The sequence below is a fragment of the Empidonax traillii genome, unplaced genomic scaffold, assembly GCF_003031625.1.
Source record: "Empidonax traillii isolate 1590-97213 ecotype Southwest subspecies unplaced genomic scaffold, ASM303162v1 scaffold30:size3273891, whole genome shotgun sequence".
Taxonomy (NCBI): domain Eukaryota; kingdom Metazoa; phylum Chordata; class Aves; order Passeriformes; family Tyrannidae; genus Empidonax; species Empidonax traillii.
This window is the reverse complement of record NW_020955223.1, coordinates 808,597-830,956: the sequence shown is the minus strand read 5'-3', so window position 1 is coordinate 830,956 and position 22,360 is coordinate 808,597. Positions and strand designations below refer to the sequence as shown.

Here is a 22,360-nt window from a genome sequence, read left to right as displayed (position 1 = left end):
TTACCACATTATTTGTCACCATTTCAAGCTGAGGACCTATGTTAGTGTAAACAGAGACAGCGGGAGGCCAAATGATGGGCTGGGGATATAACTGCATTAATCCTCATTTTTTGGTGGAGGAGCTGTACCCCTGATTAGATGGGGCATTTGACATCCAAAAAAGTCTACACTTGTTACCAGGTTCAAAACCTGTTTGTTGGGGCTTCAGCTCTGCCTCCTGCCTTTGTTAACGATACAGGTGGATGTGCATATTGCTGTTTAACTTGATCCCAGGAGCAGCTGCAGACTGTTTATGGATCTTTGGGGATAGCAGTCTGAAAGCCACAACAAAAATTACTTAAACTCTGCTAGGTTCCTGGATTGATTGTGCGCTGAAGCAAAGACTCGTGCTGCTCCACATTGCAGTTTCTATTAATGCACCACAAATTTTATCTGGATTTGACCATAATCAACATGAAGGCTCGTAACAATTCTGGAAGGTTTTAAAACAGGGTATGTCTCCCTTACATTGCAGCATTTAATTTAGTTACTTATGGGGAAGTACACTCAGATGTCTTTTTAAGCTTACTTTATGGAGGAGATTTTTGTGAATACTGATTTTACTCCATGGAAATAAATCTGTTATTTTTATTATTTTGCAGAAAACCAGCTGGATCAGATACAGTTCCTAAATCTAGGATCACGCTCCCTGCTCCTAACCCTGACCATGTTGGCGGTTATAAATTGGCAGTTGCCACTTTTGCAGGGATTGAAAACAAGTTTGGACTTTACCTACCTCGGTTTAAGCCATCACCACCTACCTCAAAGGCTGCTGCAGCAGTAGGACCCTAAGTTTATTGCTGTAGGGTTTTTGTTATTAGTTGGGAAAGAGCCACTTTTCTAATTGGTTAATACTTTGTTCCTTTAGCTTCTCATCATATAAAAGTTTAGCTTCATTTGAGTTTTAAGGTAATTTTCATCTTAAACGTAATCATTTGTCTTTGTGCTTCCGTAACCAGATCACTGTGAAATTCTTACCAGTTGTTTTAAGTTTGGGACCATGAATGTATTTGTCCACATCTGACATGTGCTTGTGTTGGGAAGACACTAATTTTAGGTTCCGTTTATTAGGGAGGGCTGGGTGAGAGCTGTGAACCAGATCATTTTACAGGCAATGCGCAGTTGCAGATTACTAGGGCAGATGTCGCACATTGTCACTCGAATGGAAAAACTCAGTGGATATCACGGTGCTCAAAGCAGAATGATTTTGACTGTATGTGTAAATTGGTTATAAACTTGGTGCGTGTCTGTAGAGGTCAGCAAATATATACCCGGTACCTAAGTATGCCAGTACAGCTTCAACTTTTTAAATCTGTACACGCACAACTTCTGTTTCTGGATTGTATTATGAAGCTTTTATGTGGAACATGTTTTTGTAATGAGAACCACATTTATAAATGTTTAGCCGTTGTATTATGTTACTGGTATCAAAATGCTCAAAAGAAAGTGTTATTGTCCATAGTCTTTGCACTTTATGGCAGAACTTTTGGCATTCTACTACACATACAAGGAAATTTCATAACTAGGTGCCTATCTTGGGTTGCTGGTGTTTGGAATTCAGTTTGTATATGCACTTCTATAGTAAAACGCTGCTTGTTTAAATAACTGCAATAGAAAAGTCATGCACAGTATCAATGGTACCTGCCTTAACTGCTGGCTTGTAATTGGCAAATAGGTGGTTTCAGATTCTTATTTACTTCATCAAGTCAAAAGAGATTAAAATAATCTAAAATAAAAGATTTTACCTAATTTTTGGTGCCTTGCACAGTGTTTGGAAAATTCTGTATTTATGAAGATAGAAATAAACCTTTCAAACAGATGCACACATGGTATTCTGTTACGAAAATAGTACAGTACATCAAATGTCTTATTCAACTTCCGTTACAAAGTCAGGTTAAGATAAAGTTAATATTTGCACTTGTATGCTACAAAAACACCTTGAGAACAAATTGAACAGCTTGAGAACAAATTACCTCAATTCCCCTGCATAGAAAAGACATCTGTTGGTGGAGATGTCACTCAGAAAAAACCTGGAACTTTTCCTCAGTCAAAAACCAGGATTGGAGTAAGATTTGATATTTTGACCTTTTTCTTTTAGGTGGAGGTTAACAGTTATGAACAACCTAATTATCTAGTCACTTGAAGGTCCTGTTGGGTGTCTTCTATGGTACCTCCTAAGATCAGGAGGAATTTGGTCTTGCTTGTCTCCTTGGGGTGGGTGCCTTCAACCTTGGCTGTAAACTGAGGGAATGCACAGATGCAGTCTCTTTGGAGAAGTTTGATGTGCAATATTGCATTTTTGTCCTGTAACTTGTGGAAATGCTGACATGGAAATCACTCTGGTTTTGCATTTGTGTTTGGGTCATCATGAAAATTATTCTCTTGGATTGATTTGTATTTTGAAGTTACCAGTGAAATTGAGTCGGGGCAGGAATAGCATCTGCAGTACTCATGCACATTAAGGCGTGGGGAGCAGATAACATTTACCTGAATCCGCATCTTGGAGTCTGGCTAAACCAGTGTGCAGAGACTGTGCTGGGCTCTGACAGCCACCAGCTGCTTTCTCCCAGCCCTGTGTATCCCAGTCTCCCAAAGTGACACCTTCATTTCAGAAATGGGAGGAAAAAAAGCTGTCCCTTGTATTACTTCAAAATTAACTGTCAGGATTTTTGTTTAAGACTTGTCATAAAAGTTAAACATTTTCTCTGGGAGCTGCCTGTGCTGCATTTCAGGCTGCATAAGAGCTGGTTTTACACTTCATCCCTCACATTTTCCTGACATACCTTGTCAAAGTCAGCAGCTCAGGGGTGATGTCTGAGCACTGAACTGCACCTTCTCCCCGGTCCAGGAGAGGAAGTGCCTGACCACGTGCATGGGCTTGGCTGGCAGCTGCTCCCTCCTGGCTCAGCCTGGAGAGGGACACCCAGGCTGCATGCTCCAGAGCACGTCCCTCTGCTGCCTGACAAACCCCAGTGCTTCTGGGGCTTTGCAGCCAGGAACGGAAGAGGAATTAGAGCTGGGTTATTGTCGGGCTTGCACAACTTCTTGGCTGGTGTGGTAAAGACCGTTGCTGTGTTCCGCAAAACAAAGCATAACTCAGATCGATTTGCCTGCCTCCTGGTGCCCTCTCATTCCCAGGCCTGGCAGTATATTTATGACTTGTTCTTTATCCAAGGGATGAAGGGGAAAGCTCTCATCCCAGGGACAAAGGTCAGGCACAGCTCTCCTATGGCAGATCCATCTCAGAAGGCCACAGCCTTCATCTTCTCCCTGGCAGGCACATCAGCAGGGCTGACTGACATCCCCACCCAAGGTGGCCCTTCCCTTCTTCATTAACTTTTCTGTAGGATTGTTCTCTCCTTCCTCCCATCTTTTCAGAGCCAGTAGGCAGTGGAGGCAGGGGCAGAAGGGTTGAAGAACCTGCTTCGTCTGTAACAGGCAGCCCAGTTCAAAACATTTCAGAGATCTGGGGGAAGATCTATGCCCAAAGTTGGTTTCCTCCAGACACAAAAGGATGCATTCCTGCTTTGAAAAGTTTATAGGCCAAGAAATTGTCAGATTGCCTTGCAAACAAACAACAGGCCCTAAGGACAATGTTTGTCCTCTCTGGGTTTCTGAGTGAATTATGTGGATAAAATGTAACCTCACTTGCTTCCTGCAGTCCAGCTAACTCCCTGTGACAGCACTTCTAGAAAAAAAGAAGTGGCCAAATACTGGTGATGTTACCCATCAGGGGTGTCTCTGGAGCAGTTACCCCATATTTGTGTTTCTCAGTCCAGCAAAAGCCGAGAGATGCTTTTCTGCCTGGTCCCCAGGGAATGAGTTGGATTTAAGCTGACTTAATACTGACAGTTTGCAGGGCCACTTGTGTGAGCAAACATACTACAGGCTTCAAAAATAACTTGGGCGGGTTTTTCTAAACCTGCTAAAAATATAAAACCTGACAAACTGCTCTGCATCTTCTTAGGAGGGGACAATCGGCTCTGGAATGCCCCTGCTGTACACTCCATGATGTGCATACATGTCACGCTGCCTACTGCTGAGCTCCTCAGCTCTCCAACACACACGTGGCAGAGGGACAATTGGGAATCCTACAGCTTTGCTGTTTAAACACTGCTGTGAAATTCAGACTCTGGTTTCAGTTTAAATATTTGCCATTTTTGCATAAGCCAGAAGGCGATTTCCAGAGATGGTGATCATTTGTAAGTTATTTAATGGTTGGGAATATAGAAGTCTCAAGACATTTGTATTTTAAGTGTCTCCAGAGTGCTTCAAACACAGCAAATAACACAGAAGCAGCCTGGCATGAAGCAGCTTCTTTAATGCCACCTGCCATACGGTGGTTCTGCTTTCTGCATGGAGGGCAGTGGATATCTCAGGCTGTGAGCTCGGGCAGCCTCTCCCAGAGCTAAACGTGAGGATGTCATAAAGGTGTCTGCTGCCCTTCAGAGAGATGACATTTTAAGAAGCGTATTTATCATTTTAGCTGCTACTTGCGCTGTTCCTCACTGCAGCAGGAAGCAGTACCATTGCTTGAGAGATTCATTCCAGCTGCTGTAGTTATATTGAAAAGGGTTGCCTGGCCTCTCTCCGTGCTTACTCACCACCCAGGCTGTGCAGATGTACCAGACATGATGGTGCTACTGCAGAAGTAGCTTTGCTTATGAGTTTGAAGGAGAACCAGTTCTGTGAGCTTCTCAAGAACAGGTGGCTGCTCTTTAGCACCATTAGGTGCTGAGTCCTTCCTTAGAACTGATGCTGCCCTGATGATATCAGTCTCCTTTGTCACTGGTCAGTGGAGACCATCCCGTTCTACATGGGATGCCATTTTGCTTTGTGAGCTCATCTTCTTTCTGTGTTACCATGGGGGCTCTTGAACAGAGTACGTGATAAAGGTGAAGTACCCTGCTTCCCCTTTTAGCTAATGCCTTCAGCTCCCACCCCCACTGCCACTTGTCTTGTCTCGTTACGTCCTTTCGCAGCTCCTTTCAGAACAAATCCCAAGTCCTCGGCACCAAAATCAAGGTCTTCCCTTCATCAGGTTCAAGACATGTCCCTTCCACATCCACCTTGCAGTCCTGTCCTCATCCTAAACCTCAGTTCAGCCTTTTCCTGCCACTTGGCTGCTTCTGCCCAGTTGGGTTTGCTTTTTCTGACCTCTGTGGTTCAGATGCGCTCTCCAGATCAGTCTGAGCACACAGTTTATTCCTTCACAGAAACTTACTTGCAATGGACCTAAAACAGAGCCAGGCTGATTTTGACTCTGGAGCAGTCATGGCAGCATCCCAGCAGTGCATGGGACATACTCTTCATGTTCTGCCTTCTGTTCTCTGTATGTTTGTCGGCTAAAGAGCCTGGAGAAGATGATTTCTCTTTGTTCAAATAAATGATGATTTTGTATTTATTTCCCTACTGGGAAGATTCTGAGGGACATTTTGTCATATGGGCTCTTTTTGGAAAGGCAGTAAAGTGGAGCTATTTGTTTAGCAGCAGGAAAATCAAACAAACAAGAACTGTGGGTGATTCCTGGAAGGGCAGCAACAAGGGCGGGTCAGAAACCCCACCACACATCAGGAGCAACAGAAGGGGAGTAAATTCTTGGGTGCTCTTCCATCTGCTTCAGCCATGTGAAATGACCCTTTCATGTTGTTGCTCTGTATTTACAAACCTTGTCATTTCTGTAGAAATCTGCATCTTTTCCTTGTTCTGTCTGTGTACGGCTGAACCACTCACCAAAAAAAAACAACCAAACAAACAAAAAAAAAAAAAAAAAGGGTGTCCTTAAAACTATTTTACAAGCTATTAATGCCATAAAGTAGGGAGAGCTTGAACATAAACATGCAGCCCCCCCAAACAGCAACACTGAAGAAGAAGAAGCGTATTTGCCAGCCATTTCCACTGCACTGGTTACGATGAACAGGAGATGACATCGGTTAAACTTCCTCCCTGTTACACCACAGTGTAACACACTTTGAGGTGTGGATTTACTCAGCAGGTGGAAGGGTAGCAAGTGCCACCTCTGCTCCCCATGACAGCAGTATTTTGCTATGTAACTGCCCGAGCACGTGTTTCTAATCTTGTGACCCAAGTGTGGTCCAAGTGTGCCTCTCCCACTTCCACTTTGTACCACAACTATACCCATATATACAGGTAACACTTACATATGATTATTGAAAGGAAAACAGGGCAAAACTGGGGAAAAACCCCAGAGATGATGACTAAACTGCTGCTTTACAGTTATCTCACCTGGCTATTTGTTAGCATTCACCTTTAAGCTACAGAAGTGCTGCAAGTATTATATTGGTCCTTCAGGACAGCTCCCAAAGCACCCAGGGGAGCAGCAGGAACACAAAGCTCTCTAACACATGGCTACAGCCTCAGGGAGCTACAGGACCCATGACTGAGGTATCTCTGCTGTGTGTACTCGGTCATCTGGGAGAACACTCCCTCAGCCCAATGGCAGAACACTTCCATGGGCACTGGCAGATACTTTCATTTCTCACCATGAAGAAGAAAGTAGCACTGTCTTCATGCACTCTCACTGGGAGTTATTTCTAACCACCAAGAGGATAAAGGAAATGCAGCTTTTCCAAAGGATTCATTTTCTTAGCCTACTCTTAGACCATAGACCCAAAGATGATTAGGTGATATATTCCTCAACATGATTACCCAAAGACCAGATGTGGCTCCCCTACAAACAATGTAATGAGACCTTTCTTGTCTGACTCCCAGCATTTCTTGCTGTAATGGCTCACCCCGTGGCTCTGAGTGTGAACTGCTGCTAAACACAGGTGTCAGAGCTGTGCTCTCGCTCAGCAGAGTGTTGTGACATGAACGTATCGAGCAGCCTCACCACCAACTCCGGTGCCTCTGGACCACAGCACTCAACGAGATCAGTCTGCACTCTGTTTCTTTTCTCAAGCCACAGGAGATTATCATAAAGGAGCCTATTCCCTTGTCCCCTGTCCCAACCTCTCTCTCAAGACAGTCTGAGGAGACCTATTCCTTTTCTCTTAGCACATATGGCAGCACAGTGCTGCTCTGTATGTGCACATGTGCCCAAGTGAGCATGCTAGGGATGGAGGAAAAATAAAAATTATCCTAGAAGCTGACATGCCTTCGTGCCTGCTCATGTAAAATCTGTAGCAGGATCTGATGCGCTCAAGTCCATTACTGACCAGTCCCGTACCAAAGGTATCTATTTACATGGCAGCTGCAGGAGCCTTCTGTGAGTCAGGGCAGGCACATTTTCCCAATGCTTCACCAGTGACTGGTAATGAGCATGCTGAGCACTGCTGGCAAGGAAAGATTAACCACACTGCAACAGAACAGGCCTGATACATTTTATTGGCAAATACTAGTGTCATACTCAGGAACCACAACCCTTTGTCAGACTGTTAGTGTTAACTTGCATGACAAGTATCAGTGACCAACTGTATTTGAAATATATTTAAAGTGCCTAGAAATAATAGGCATCTTAAAAAAAAAGGAAAGGAAACTCATTCCATCCACTCAAGCCAACCTTTATAGATCTTATATCTTAAGCACAACTGATGCACTGTAATTGTTACGTGGACTTTAATGTAACCTCTACAGCAGCACACAGACAATGCAGTTCTCTCATTATGCACATGCTTTAGGATCATTTATTTTAATGCTTTCAAATAAATATGTTCCATGCAGCACACCGCAATAAATAAGGAGCAGCAACTTTCGTATAGTACATCCATTCATAATGTAAGTCACCATGTGAAACACCACATCTAAAGTCTTTGGCCCAGTCCCATACAGTGAAGCACACCACATCTGCACATAATCATATCTGGCTTCATATGGATTTAATAGGACTATGCCAGAAGGGCAACGTGAGCACAAGTTTAACCAGGGGTTCCTAGCTATTAAATACAGCTACTAAGTAGTTAAAAGGCAACAACTAAACCCATAAAGGGTTGATTTGTCTTTTCTTTCTTACTTTTCAGACAGAAATATAAAGTATGAAAAAGCTCTGGATATTTTCAGCCTTGTGTAAAGCAGTGTGATTAATACAGAATGCTTTGAGCAATACTGGCATGTACACTGGCATCAAAAGCCACAGCAAGACTGACTGACACTGAACACCGGCATACTCAGCGGGTGAAAGCTGCTGTTCTGGCGGCAGCAGGCGCTGCGGCTCCTCTTCCTCTAGGCCGACAGCTCCACCGCCCCTTCCTCTTCGCTGTCTGCTCGGTTGGCACGGATTTCCACCAAGGTCCGAGCAAAGCGGGTCCACTCGTCATTGTGTGGAACAGCCAGCTGTGGGAGAAACCAACAGGGAATTAAGAGACTGGAGGGGGAACTGGTTCTCTCTGTGGCCTAAAACTGAGGCACCCCCTTTGAGGAGAGTTCCTGCCGCAATGGGGGTGGCTGTGCGCGGTGAAGGACCAAGGCATGGGCCTCACCAACCCGCCATGGGCGTGTTGCCCGTGAAGTGTGGCCAAGTTCACAGGGCACACTGGCAGTTTCCTATTCAGTACCAGCTAGAAGGAGCTTTTAGTCAGTGGCAGAGAAAAAAGCTTTATCTGCCTGATTTTAAGGAAAACTTTCTTGCTGGAGTGTTGCTGCAAAACCTACCCCTTAGTTAAAATATTTTGAATTTTCCAAACTAGAGCAAGGCCTTGATCTCTACAAGTATACACATGCATGTTTCGCTACAGATGAGCTGGCCATTGGCAGTCAACAGGACTGTGCCCAAGTGTAATTGTTTGCAGGACTGAGGTCAGTGTGTACAAGGTAACACAGCTTTTACAACACTGTATTGAAACTATTTTCCTGAAGTTCATTAAAGCTTTTAGTAGTAAAATAAATATATTGTGTTATTTTAGTTACCCTCCTCTATGTTAAAGAATTCAGAGTTACATGAAATTTATTATTATGGAAATGTTATACCAACTGGATACTGCATTACTGGTCTGATTTTTTTATAACATCATGCTAGATCCATTTCTATTTAATACCATTGATGTTTCTAATGAAGAGCTCTTGAACATTAAACTTCAAGAGGGACGTGTAATCTAAATAGCTGAACTTCCAGACAAAACTCTTTAGTGCTATGGCAAAATAATACTGCAGTCATTTCCAGCTGGATTCAATACAGAATTTCTGGATTGTGCAAGCTGGGATTGAGATAATTAAAAAGGAAAAAAAAAAACCAACCAACCAACCAACCAAACAAACCCAAAAAATAATTAAAAAAAAAAAAAAACAAACAAACAAACAAACAAAAAAAAAAACAAAACAAAACAAAAAAAACACCGAAACAAGCAGTTTTCTCAAACTTTTATTTCATTAACTCAAATTCCAGAAAACAGCAACAAGCATCCAGATGAACCATACACATTTTTACTGCCCTCTTGAAGCCCTTCAATCATGTCCTGAATGTAATATGAAGGAATAACTGTTTCAAGACATTAGGCAGTGCTTGGTAGTGAAGAAGGTAACTGTTTGGAAACAACAGGGCTTACATAAACTGCTGTCCACCTTAGCAAATGGATACCTTTGGACCGAAGAATGAGTAGGACCTTAGCTAATCCAGTTTGTACTACCCAGTATTCGATCTGAACTGACTTAAATCTTTACAAAGACCAACCACCACCAAAAGTACCACGCTAACTACATCCATTTGGCACTAGTAGATCATAGGTGCACATGAGGCTTTAGGGTACATTGTACTGGAATACAGTTAAATTATTTTCCTCTCCTTACATCTCAACTGGATACACAGAACTGGAGACTAAGAAAAGGATTTGTTACAGACCAGCTTGTGTATTTGCCCAAGATTATGCATGTGAAAACTCCGCATATGCTGCTGCAGTGCAGTGTTAATCACATGGACAGAATTGCAATATTGGATTCAAACACATCTCATGAGTGATTATCAGTTTTTCAATTATTTTGTATCTAGCTTTGGCTCTACATACAGTATTTTGGGGGAAAACATAGGATATGTTTTAAAGCTTCTCATGTATTGGGTATATATCAGTGACCGAGTGACAGTGATCAGTGACATTCTGAAGGGTTGGTGTGCAAGAGTTTGGTTTTTTGCCTGTTGAAACACCAAATATAGTAAAGTTCAGCATTTGCATTTGAGAAATGCAATCCATGAGAAAGCCTTAATAGGCATCACTGCAGTCTCTGGGTTTTCCCTTCATCTTTCACTTTTAGCATTTTTCTCCTTTACTTCTCCCAGGAACAGGGAGAACAGAGTTACAGGAGTAAATCATTTGAGAGAGCTGTCTCTCATGCTCACACACACAGATGTGGATCTGGTATGGCCTATACCTGAAAGACCGCTCTGTTGTTTCAAAAGCCTTCAGCAGAGGAAAATGTAGCACCTGAATGGAGGTCAGTGCACCAGCACACATTTGGTCACAGCCACACACCTATACCACCTCTTGCAGAGTATTAAGGGATAGTGCAGAGATCCTTCTATCAGAGATGCAACCAAAACCAGCTGTGTAGCCATCTCCCTGTTACTGCTGCTCATGTCCTAAAAGATTTTATTTCCTGTGATTGTGTAAGGCACTACCATTTGTCAAACTCTTGAATGAAAACATGAAATGAGTATCAATTGTTTCAAGTAGAAAAATCTTTAAAGTGGAAAAATATCCTAGGCAAAGGAGTTATTGAATTTAATAAAGTCTCATTTCTCCTTGTCTTTTAAAGCCCTAAACAGCATTAAATTCTATTAAATAGCTGAAGAAGACAAATATGTCATTCTAAAGAAAAAAATCAAATATATTTATGACACTGAGATAATGTAATTGCCTTTACTCAACAGCATGACCACAGCCAAATAAAATCAAAGTCCAGGCTATTAAAACAACTTGGTATCTCAAACTTGAAGAGTCTCACCAGGAATGTATGTATTACATGTGTTACTCTTAGCTGACAGTGTTAGCAAGGTCTGGGCCATTTCAAATGTCTCAGTTCACAATGTAATCAATAACCAACTGAATACCTTTAGGACAGAGGTAAAAACATTCTGGGTCCACACATAGTCTAACTTCTTACAACTTCATCTTATTTTACCTTATTTAATCTTATGCACTGCATCATGCTTTCAATAAGGGGCCAATCCTACTAATAGACTGTTAGTAGAATAAACCTCTCTAATATAAATTCCTCAGGGATGCGGAGGGAAACCTTGGCAATAATGAAGTCAAAGGAAAATTATCCTTATTTTCCATCCCCCCTTCTTTCTGCAGAGGCCCCAGTACTGAACCACAACAGTTAAACAGCAGAAGACCACAAATAAAAAGTATCCACAAACTCCAATTCAAATTCTTCTCTATATTAATGCTCCCCTTCTAGTAATTTTCCATTCAAGTTCCTTCATCTGGGGGCACTGACACCCACAAGTGCTAGAGGCCCAGGTCTATCTGTGGAATCTCCCTCTCAGCTTCTCTGCATGTTTTTTCAGTGGAAGAAACGAGGAAATATTTCATAGAGGAAGGGCAGAGGTTTAGAGCTATCTGGGTGTTCCTCACTCATGTGGCCATTTTTCTATCCACTTCCAGTTACTACAAAGCAGCATGTGTTGAGTTCCAGCAGTTGTGACATCGATGCAGGGTACAAATGTTCACCAAAGCAGAATAATTTAATATAATAACTTATATTAACATTTGGGTCAGAGGGTTATTTGAATGAATGGACGCTAAGGTATGGAGCAGAACAGCAAGAACATAAATGCTATTAAGTGTTTTCCTTTGATCCCTTCACAGTGGAAGGTAAGTGCTACCCACACCTAATTAATTGACTAAATTACTCACACTGCTTTAACTTAAGCACCATGGTACACTTGGGTTGCATCAGACAGTAATTCTAATGAAGAAAAACAGTATTATCAAAACTAAATAACTGCCAGGACCTTCCTGACAAGCCCCTGTCTTCACCTTGCCAATGTGTGACAATTCCTCATGATTTAAGCAGTGCACAACAAAACTGTATCTCACAGTGCTGCCACAGAGCCCTTGAACCTTCTGAAGCTTCTCTGTTCTTGGGAGATCATTCTAGCCAAGCACTTCATTTCCCTGTTAGCTTTCCTGCCCAAAAGCACAAATTCGTGCCCTGCTCCGCACTGCTACTGACCAAGGAGATGGTTTATGTGCATCTGGTAAGAGAGTACAAGAGCGCTCTCTCCCCTCAAGGCTCACCAGGCCAGCTGGCCACAGGGAGGAGTGTGAATGTGAACTTCACCAAAAGAGCCTCCTCCATCTTCTCACCGAGGTGTGCAAGCCTTCCAATCCATACACCAGAGATTTTACAAAACACAAGCTATGTTTTCTGTGTTTTCCCAGAAACTTCACTGAATACTATAGCTCTGAGAATTACGCCACAACGCAGGAAAAGGAGATGCTCTGACCAGACAAATCTCAGTGCTGGCCTCTGTGTCAGTTAGTGCTGGGCTCCCCATGCAAGCATAAAAGGAACAAAATAACAGGGCCTGAGGATACAAATCAGCATCAATTTCTTTTTCAGATCATTTAGCACCTTATAGTGCATTTGCTCTTTTAAGTTACACATATATAAAAAAAAAAAAAAGGGGAAAAAAAGAAGAAAAATATTTATTTTGAGACAAAAAACCCCAAGGCTTTGAATGTGCCTTTTAAAGGAATCTATCCAGATGGCTGAAACAAGATATTACAACATATTTCAAGATTTTTGTATATTCCCCTCCTATCCATCTTTTTTATGGCTGAGAGTGTTTCAGCTGAATTTGTCCAAATCTCTGTATGGCTTCAGTTTCCCTGAAAAACCACTTTCCAACAAATGAATTATTCATTGAGAATATTTCACTTTATTCCTGGCTCCCTGCCTTCCCTGGAGCCTGTAAATCTTTGGAATGGGTGTGGACAAACTCTTCCTGCCTTCATCCGTCCATGCTCTTGTCCATCACAGCTCTCCTCTGAGGGCTGGGGACTCTCCTGAGAAGGACTCAAAAATGCAGGAGCCTCCACTTTGGAGGAACTAGTGTCTCATAGGCTCAGAGGGAGCACAGTCACCCATGTTGAACCGGTTACATTCCTTTTAATGACTGTACCTCATAGACTAATTTACCTGTCACTGAGACACTGGTTCATAACCTGCAGCGCTGATCACTGGTGAAATAATTGTGCAATCCCAGTCACCAGCTTAATTGTCACTTTTTTTGTTGTCTTCACCTAGAGTTCAGAAGCCTCAAAGCAAAAATAGCCATGGGAAGAACCTCCTCAGCAGTGTCGCTGACTGAGGGGTTGTTCCAAGGTAGTGAATTTTTCCAACCAGAATGGCCTGTAATCGCTTCTAACACACACGTCCTGTGGACACAGGTGTAAATGGAGAATCTGAAAATGAACTGTTACACCATGACTCGGAGTGATCTGCCAAAGTATGTGGTCTGCAGTGGTCTGTGCAACCCGATTGCCACACACTGTTTTCAATTAGAAGTTTGCAGACAAGCCTCCATGGTGGTCCAAGATACACTCTAAGAGTGACAGTGGTCCCCAGTGCCAAAATCTGTGACCCATTCAAACACACTTCATGGAAGTACAATGTTTCCTTATTTTTGTATTAAGAAAAAACTTGTTCAGATCTAAATTGATGAGTTTCTATAGCTAATCACCATGCTCTGAGAGATCAGAAACTTTCCCATTAACACCCATCTTTCATCAGTTGTGTTTGGGTTTGTTGCTGTTGGTAGGCAAAGGCTGACTTTATTTAAGACAATTCTGTTTACCTGTCTCCACTTCCACACAGCCATATTTACCATAAAATTCAGCAGGGAAAATAAAAACTAGTAAAAATATAAATAACTACTAAATAAAACTATATGAAAAATAAAGTTCTAAACTATTCTGTTGCTATTGTAACTTTTTAGAAGGGCAAGTTAAACACTCTTTGAAGAGACAGCTAATTAAAGCTTAGTAAATATTGAGATTAATCTGAATTTGTGGACAACACCAAGTCTGGTAAACTAATGACTAAAATCTCAGACTTCACACTAAGTTATTTGTGTATGTGGTTTATCACCATTTTAATATTCTTTCAATTTAATAGCATCATCAAAAAAACATAGCTTCAGGCAAATGTAATTTTAGCTATACTTTTTCTGAGCAAAATTTTTGTCACCCTCTGTTGTCCTTATCACCCTCTAAAATTAAATGCTGTACTGAAAAGAAATCTGCTGCAAATACTTCAAGCAATAGATTAACATCTGAATGCAGTTATGACATTGTAGGTAAAAATGTTTTTCATGATGACAAAATACTCGAACTTGATGATTTCTAAAAGTAGAACAGGCAATTGGTCTTGTTTTCTGGGTAAAAGACAGCACTTGCAGAATGAGGATTGTAATACAAACAATAATGAACAATTACAGTTCCACTTTAAGAGCTGATCCTATCTCCCAGAGTTCAACAGATGCTTTATCACTGTTGTTGAGTTGAAAACAGATATGCAAATATAAATATCTTGGTATACACATAGAGCAGGCAGGCATGCACCTATTCTGGCCCTGCTTTTGCCGCTCCAGAATCAATTACAGACCGCCTTTGATATTTTTCTCAACCTATATGGATAATTTTTTTCCTGAAAAAGCCTATATTTTTCCAGGCAACACCCTATGCCACACACATGGATGGAAACAAAGTGGGAGGTAATATGCAGCGAAACGGCCACCGAAGTAACCAAGAGCACCCTTTTCACATAACTACAGTACCACTGTATTTAACTCTTGGGAGAGCTGAACATCACTGTTAACAATGGATGAAACCACTGGCAGGAACTCAAACCCCACATACTGCATGCAGATGATTTTAATAAGATACAGTGTTTAGACCACAAAGGATACACTCCAGAGTAGCTCTATATATATTTGTTTACTTAATTGAAGGGGTGGAATACCATAGGCAGCCTAAATACTGCATTTATTTTATGCACAGCAGTCAGTCTAGTGTCACAGACACAGTATACGCCACCCTTCTATGAAGTTAATTACTTAGCCCTCATCTAGATTAATGTCTGTTGTGATTTATTTCTTTGCAATTCACCAGCAGGGTCTGATTTAGCTAGTGCTGCAGTGGTAAAAAGAAGACAAAATATTAGCTTATATCAGAAAAACCCAATAATCTCAAACAAAAACTGAATCAGTTTTCAGCAGACTTTGACTTTTTTCTTCTAAGAACAGTAGCTGCTGAATTGTTACATAGTTAATGGCAAATTATGTTTTGAATACCAAGCTAACAATGGTGTTATTTTAATAATTTATATGTAATGTGCAAAGATACATTTTACAAAGGGCCCACATAGGAACTGAAGCATTTGAATGCCCATTAATTCTTTTTTAAACTTTAGTACTCTTTGTCTGCATCAGTCATCTTGATGCCAGTCTAACATGAGAACAGAGTAAAATATAGCCTGTAAATTATACATACATGACACATAAATGCATGTTAACAGAACATTAACAATGCAGACTGTAACACTTCAAAGATAGGAAATGTCAGGGTTAAAGCTAACTCCCTCAGTTTGAGCACGTAACTCATTTTCTGTTATGACACTGTCTTTAATCTTAAAAAAAAAAAAAAAAAGAAGTACGAAACAACAAAACCTGTGCTAGAAGCAAACACCAATTATGGAAAACTACATCCTGAAGGATTACAACTTGATAGGGCATATGGAGAAGAAAACAAGGAAGTGAAAAGTATCTTTAATTGTAGACAATGCTACAGTTCCACCTCTAATGCCAGAGCTGGCTCATACTGATGTCAAAACTATCAAACACATTATGCCTTTCTCAACTAATGTATCACAATGCGGCACTTGATACAGACTGTAGAGAATAAAATAATCACCAGTCACCCTGAAAGAGGTGACTGAAAATTGAAATTTTAACAACTTTTATTTCCTTAAATAACCTCTAATTTTTTAAAAAGTAACCCTGACTATAAGTTCATAGCTTGTTCTTAAACCCACTGAAGTGCTTTCACTTAGTCACGTTGGGAGGAGCCTCTCCTATGTGCCGCCTCAAGTGAGACTTTCAATGGCACAGACTATGGGCCTATAAGTCCTTGGAAATGGAAGAGATTTAGTACAATTAATCCACCACAAAAGCAGAAAGAGCATCTGCCATGCTTCAGGAGAGCTAACAATTTTGATTCAACAGAGGTGGTGCCCTAAGAAACAAAGTTCTTGCAGTTCCCACCACTCCACTTCTTCTGTAATGGCATCAATTTACAGGTGGATTCAGAAAAGCATTGAGTCATGCTGCCTACCATCCATCTCCCATGGGGATCTCAGTCCTGCTCTGACTGTCATTTCTCAAAGCCATTGAAAACTCTGGGAATTTTTTACATGGCTATCAGGACACTTAACATTTGGAGGTAATGGATCAGAATTCTTCCTCTACCAAATTATGTTATCAGTTCTCATCATGGCACAAGAAAGCCTTAAAGTACCAAATGAATCAAAACTAGAAGGAGTCCTCAACCTACTGTTCTTTTCAATATCTACATTTTTTTTAAACTACATTGACTGGAAGAACGAGCCCATGAGTTTCACTTGAAATACCACCAGAGCTTCAGCCCATGGGGTAGCTGCACTGGCAAAGGTGCTCCCTGGAAGTTCAGCTGAGTGAAGGCCTATTGCCTCAGGGAAGGGAATAAAGCATCTTCAGCTCAGCTTGCTTGCTATGTGCCCAGAAATGTGGCAGAGTAGACATTGTAAAGGACTTTTGCCAGAGCTTTCTGACTCTCAGTTGGCAAATGGACTCTCATCACAAGCAGCTTATGAACTGCTCAAAGGTTTTAAGTTTGCAGGAGAGTTGCTGCTTTCTCTGAGATTTTGCATACATCCCATTATCTGCAAAAGCTCATCCATGAAATAGCAGGGGGTTTTGTTATGTTCTTTTTCCTTTTTTTTTTTTCTCTTCATTTCAGATATAGATTTTTCCATCACTCCAGGCACTGGAGTATACATTTCACATTTAAATGAATATAGAATTTTAGCTGCAAAATAGGATGCATTAAGGCCCAGAGTTATCCTCAGCTGGTATTTAGGTTTAACTGTTACTTTCCAAGTCACAAATTATATTTTCATGTTCAAAATACAGACCGTTTTGCAAACCATAAAGATTGAAAACATAGTTAAGGATCCTCAAAATGAAAACTGCTACTGGATGTGACACACTGAAACCACAAAAGCACCATGAAGAAAATTAATTATACAAAGCAGCTCTTGTTTCAGAAGTGTTTTAACACCACAGTGATAACTCACGAATTTCAATGAAATTTGCAAATTGCTGCATAGAAACTGAGCTTAAACTAAATTTTGTATTTTTCAGAGAAAATGTCACCCAACAGAATAACTAGATATTTAAAACACATATTCTGTGACACTATTAACATCCATTGACTACAGCTGCATCCCCCCACAGGGCTCCAGGATACAGGGTCAGGACAGGGCAGACCAGCACTCATTCAGGTTCCACCACCTCAGCTACAACTGCCATAGCAAGCCTGGACACAGATTGTCTTTTCCTCTAAGCCTCTTGATGAGTTTTCAGGAGAAACAATAACTGAGGAGATAGTACTGAAGCCACCGGTAGTGCTGATGTGGACAGTGGTACGTCCAGTCTGGGCCTCTCTTTACTTCTTCTCTTTTGCCCTTCACAGTGCTTCCCAGCTCAGCAGGAAAATACCACACAGCTCTCCCTTCTCCCCCTTCTGCAGGCTTTACTGTGCAGAAAGGGAATGATCTCTTACAGCGTCTCTTCTGCTGCTCTCATCACTTTGTTATCTGAGTGCCTTTTAATAGTGCATTAAGCTACATGATTAACTTGTGTCACATGTGGCTTGTTCTCTCTGATCCTCTCTGCAGGGGGAGGATCCAGGCCTTTGCAAAGGAAAAGGAAACGTAAGTCAGCTTTAAAAGTAGTGTGCAAATGAATAAAAAGGACTAGGGCCAGATTTCTGTTGGTTGGTTGACTGGGTTTCTTAAGTTTTTTATTTCATATGATGAAGAGTTGAAGAATTATTATGAAAGGTATTTGTATCATATTGGAAACTCATGTCTTTTTACCTTGTGAAATTCTCTAGGGATCGAGTAAGCTGTCTCTGGAGAATTACTGAAATATTTCATTTTAAGCAACTGGAAGCTAAGAATAAAGAATCAACTGAATTTTTAGGATAACTCTTTAAACTCTCCACTCTTTTCTGTCTGTTTTCACTAACATCTATTTACTTTCACTGTCTAGTCAGTGAATGAGGAAAAGGGTATTTTCATTAAAAATCTGGTACTTCCTCCTTTAATTTTAACAAATAATATTCAGATTGTAGAATGAAAGTGGAATTTCATGTTCACTTATCTAGAGAGAGAAACACAAGGAACTGCGTTGATACCAAGAGCAAGCATATATCAGGGCATAAGCAGGAGAGTGACCCTGTATACCAGGTGTGACCCACTGCTGTATCACACACAAGCACATCACGAAATCCTGTTGACAGGCTCCCCTTCAAGAGGATGTTTGTCCCACTGCCTCTACCTGCTCTGAAACTTCAGACTTCTGATAGTTAAACATCTGAATACATGGCCAGCTTGCAGCCACATCCGCTGTTGGCAGCGTGTCCTCAGCTTCACTACTTCTCCCTCTCTGGCCCCAGGCACTCCTGTCTCTGCAAGAACATGAAACATCTATATTGCCACCAGGTTCTGACTTCCCTGGCTTAGTCACACCAAGTTCTTCTGCCTCTTCTTACAGGCTACTCTCCTCTCCCAGCAGCCCAGATCCACATCTCTCCCTAAATTATTTCAAGTGTTCTTTTTTTAAAAAATACACATTTTTAAACAAAAGAGTAAACGATTTTGCATCATCTTTTAAATAACATCAGTTTTATGAAGCTGCCTTTTAAGTCTGAAGGCCACGATGAAGGAGACTGAGAAGGGCCAGTGATGCCACATGATGTGCAAGAGGTGGCAGGGAAAGGGAAGCACAAGGCCCTAGGCTGGCCCTGGAGATAAAGAGCTCCAATCTTCACCATCTAGCCTTAAGTGACTCATATTAATTAGATCGTGGCTCGTTTTTCCCTTCCCTAATAAAGATTGTTATTAAGAACACAAGCCTCGATTACAGCTCCTTTAAGTATCAAAACACATCAAAAGAACAAGGTAACTCATATCCTTTTCCATTTCTTATCAGACTAGTATGATCTCACTGACAAGCACTCCACCATCAATACGGGTGTATAGGGATACTCACAGGTATAAATCTATACATTTTTATGTATGGATGTAGCCAAGTCTCATTTTAAATGGTAAAGGTATATAAACGTTTGGTTTTAACTTACCAACATAACATTATTTTTCTACAGCAGAATAAACCAGTGCTTACATAAATACCTCAAAGCGTTCACAGTAACCTAAAGTAATGAATATTGTAATGAGAAACACAAGTATTTAGGGTGATAATGACTGGACTTTGCTCTACTTAGATCGGCTCACCCCCTATGGAGGCTACCAAAGCTTAAAGATTTTATCACCCTAGTAATCAGCAATGGGTAATGGCCTTCATAAAACACAGTAATTAAATTGACTGATTTCAAACTAGTGCATTTTTTTCATTAGGGAGTTCTTTTTCAGCCTACTTCAAAAATCCCTTTGTGAATACTGACTATATCAGTCAAAATTCAAACGATGAGGGATGAGGAGCTGGTTCTTCTCAATATTTCAGATATTATTCAAGTAAAAAGCTGAAGTTCCTAGTTTGTTGTTTTTTTTTTTTTTTTGGTCATCTCTACATGCTTCCAGTTTTAAAAGTCTTTCAAGACTGAATATTATAAAACTGGGGGTAGAAGGGATCAAAATCAAAATCTTAGCTCTTTACATTTTCCAAAAACTCGTAAGAGATTCTGCTTTGTTAAAACATGCTTTCAAAATTCTCCGAGGCCAGCATTCCAACCTCCCTAGCAAAATATCAATGGTGAAATTCATGCAGTGCCACACAATCAATTTAATTATCCTTTATGCCTGGATTGTGCATGTTGTTGTAACTACCATGTCTTACTTAATCTTTGAACGCTTTTGAATAAAACTTGGTTGTAAGCACAACCCTTTATTATTGCTCAAATTTGCCTTCATGATATGTGCGTGAGCCATTTATCTGTATTCCAATAATACTTGTAACTCAACAGAGATTTTAACATAAAACATTTTATGGTGAGTCTCAACTCTGCTTTTGTGGCAAAAACATTTCCCAACTCAATATATGCTCTACAGAAGCTTTATGACGGCAAAAGCAAACCTACTGGAAAATCTACCTGGATGACTACATGACACAAAACCTACCTTCATATTTCTCTCTCTGGGCTACAGCAGTTTTTAACTGCATGAAAGAGATGCCGGATACATTTTCCGTATGAAATCTATAGCGAAACAGAGGGATCACAAGACAGGAGTACAAACTACAAATTCTTCCCCATTCTAGACGGAAAAACAAGTGACTCAATAGCCATGCTGAAGTGTGAGAACTGGTCACAAATATACATTTATTTCTGTCTAGAACCCAAAAAAATCTCAGGGCAGCTGTTAAAGGCTGCTGAAATCAAAGGAAATTATTTTATAGGCACCAGTGGGATATTCCTTACTATACCACTTCATCCACGTACTTCAGGCAGTTTCCAGCTCCTCCCTCACTGGTTATATACTTGAAAATGAGATACAGGATTAACACCTATCGAGGAGCAAATAGGGAAGTACAGAAACAACCTAACACAGCAGCACTAAAAAGGCTTAAGTCGATAGTAACACTGAAGCCTAACAAAATCACATAAGCATCCATACGATTCAGATTTCACTGTAAGGAAATGATGACAGAAGGAATAAGTGCACCAAGAATCCCAGGTAACTGCTTTCTTTGGCAGAGCCAGCCTTCCTGGAGAGTCTAAAGAAAGATGTTTTCTTACTTTTCTCACTTTTCTCCAGTTCCACCTGTCACAATAGCTGTCTTTGAAAAGCATGACTAGAACCAAGGTCTGAAAGGCTGCCAAACAGATGCAACAGGTTGTCCTGTAACTAGTTTAACATAATAATGTACCACATTAAGCTACTCATGATTACAGTTTCAAACTCTGCAGTCCTGTGCTACAAACTTACTTTGTATTTTATTACAATCAAATAATAAGTCATTGACTTACAGTTTCTATCTATATACTCACAGTGCAAGGAGAATGTGACCTGGAAGAGATAAATGGGAAAAAAAAAGAAAAGAGAAATAATGGAAGGTAGATGAGAAGCTGCTTCTTTCACAACCAAAGGTGCAAAGAGCATTCTCAATAAGCCAGGTAAGCAACAAACATGGTTGTTAGAGAATATTTATGACAGCATCCACTGTGTAACATCACTGAAGCGTGCACAATGGGAGCAAGCTTTCTAGAAAATATATCTACAAAACAGACATGCAGTTAGGTCTAACTATCAATCATCTGGACATGTGAATAAATCTAGAGTCAGTGGTCCATGTTCTGTTAAAATCAACTTCTACCATAGAGAAATCTTGCTGCCCAGTAAATAAGCTGTAAGACCACAGAAGCTAAAATATATTATACAAACTATCACAATAATAGTATCACAACTACTACGCCATCGAAAGTTTTAATATTTAGATCTTACTGAGAGTAAAGTGTATTTAAATGATTGGTTATATATTCTGGTTAAGTTATATAGCTTTAAGATCCCATCATACTGAAACAATCAGATTTTTGAGTGTTTGGGTTTTTATTTCATTTTATAATTTACATTCTTTAAATCAGTGCTTTCTGATCCACAAGAGCACATCTATATGGACTATTTAAGTCTCCTCTCCCCTGGAAGTGTGTGTGTAACTCCCATTAATGCTAACGGGCATAAAGCACACACATAGAGGAGAAAATAGACCCCTCACTGTGAAAATAAATGTGTTCAGTTATTTTCAGATGCGATGCCGAAATCAAACAACTAAAAGTACATACTCTAAGGAGATAACATTGTATAGACTAACTGAAAATGTCACCATTATTTTTAACTCCCTGGTCATGGACCCTGCCATGTTCTTCATGTTTCTGACATTTCCTGTGTCATAAAAACCATGACTGGATAACATATCAACAAGGGCCAAACCCTAAATTCTTACACAAGCGAAAGCATCCCTGATCTCACATTCCTTGCCTTCACAAAGGCTGCAAGGTTATCCCGCATGTCCTATGTTTTTCACTTAGGTCATATGTTTTCTCTTTACACCATATGGGTTAATAGCAGCAGTAAACTTTACTGCTCT

The 22,360-nt window shown here is 40.6% G+C and overlaps 2 protein-coding genes across 7 annotated transcripts in view; one reads left to right on the top strand and one right to left on the bottom strand.

The window, feature by feature from the left end:
• The window catches only part of SLC25A13 (solute carrier family 25 member 13), a 101,426-nt gene extending 99,564 nt beyond the window's left edge, over positions 1–1,862 (top strand). For all 3 annotated transcript variants that reach the window (XM_027910804.1, XM_027910795.1, XM_027910788.1), the window contains one exon: positions 642–1,862. In XM_027910804.1, the coding sequence (XP_027766605.1) occupies positions 642–831 (190 nt within the window). In that variant the 3' untranslated portion in view covers positions 832–1,862. The remainder of the gene's footprint in view (positions 1–641) is intronic.
• Positions 1,863–7,365: 5,503 nt separating this feature from the next.
• The window catches only part of DYNC1I1 (dynein cytoplasmic 1 intermediate chain 1), a 183,360-nt gene continuing 168,365 nt past the window's right edge, over positions 7,366–22,360 (bottom strand). For all 4 annotated transcript variants that reach the window (XM_027910809.1, XM_027910815.1, XM_027910821.1 and 1 more), the window contains exon 17: positions 7,366–8,331. In XM_027910809.1, coding sequence (XP_027766610.1) covers positions 8,221–8,331 — 111 coding nt within the window. In that variant the 3' untranslated portion in view covers positions 7,366–8,220. The remainder of the gene's footprint in view (positions 8,332–22,360) is intronic.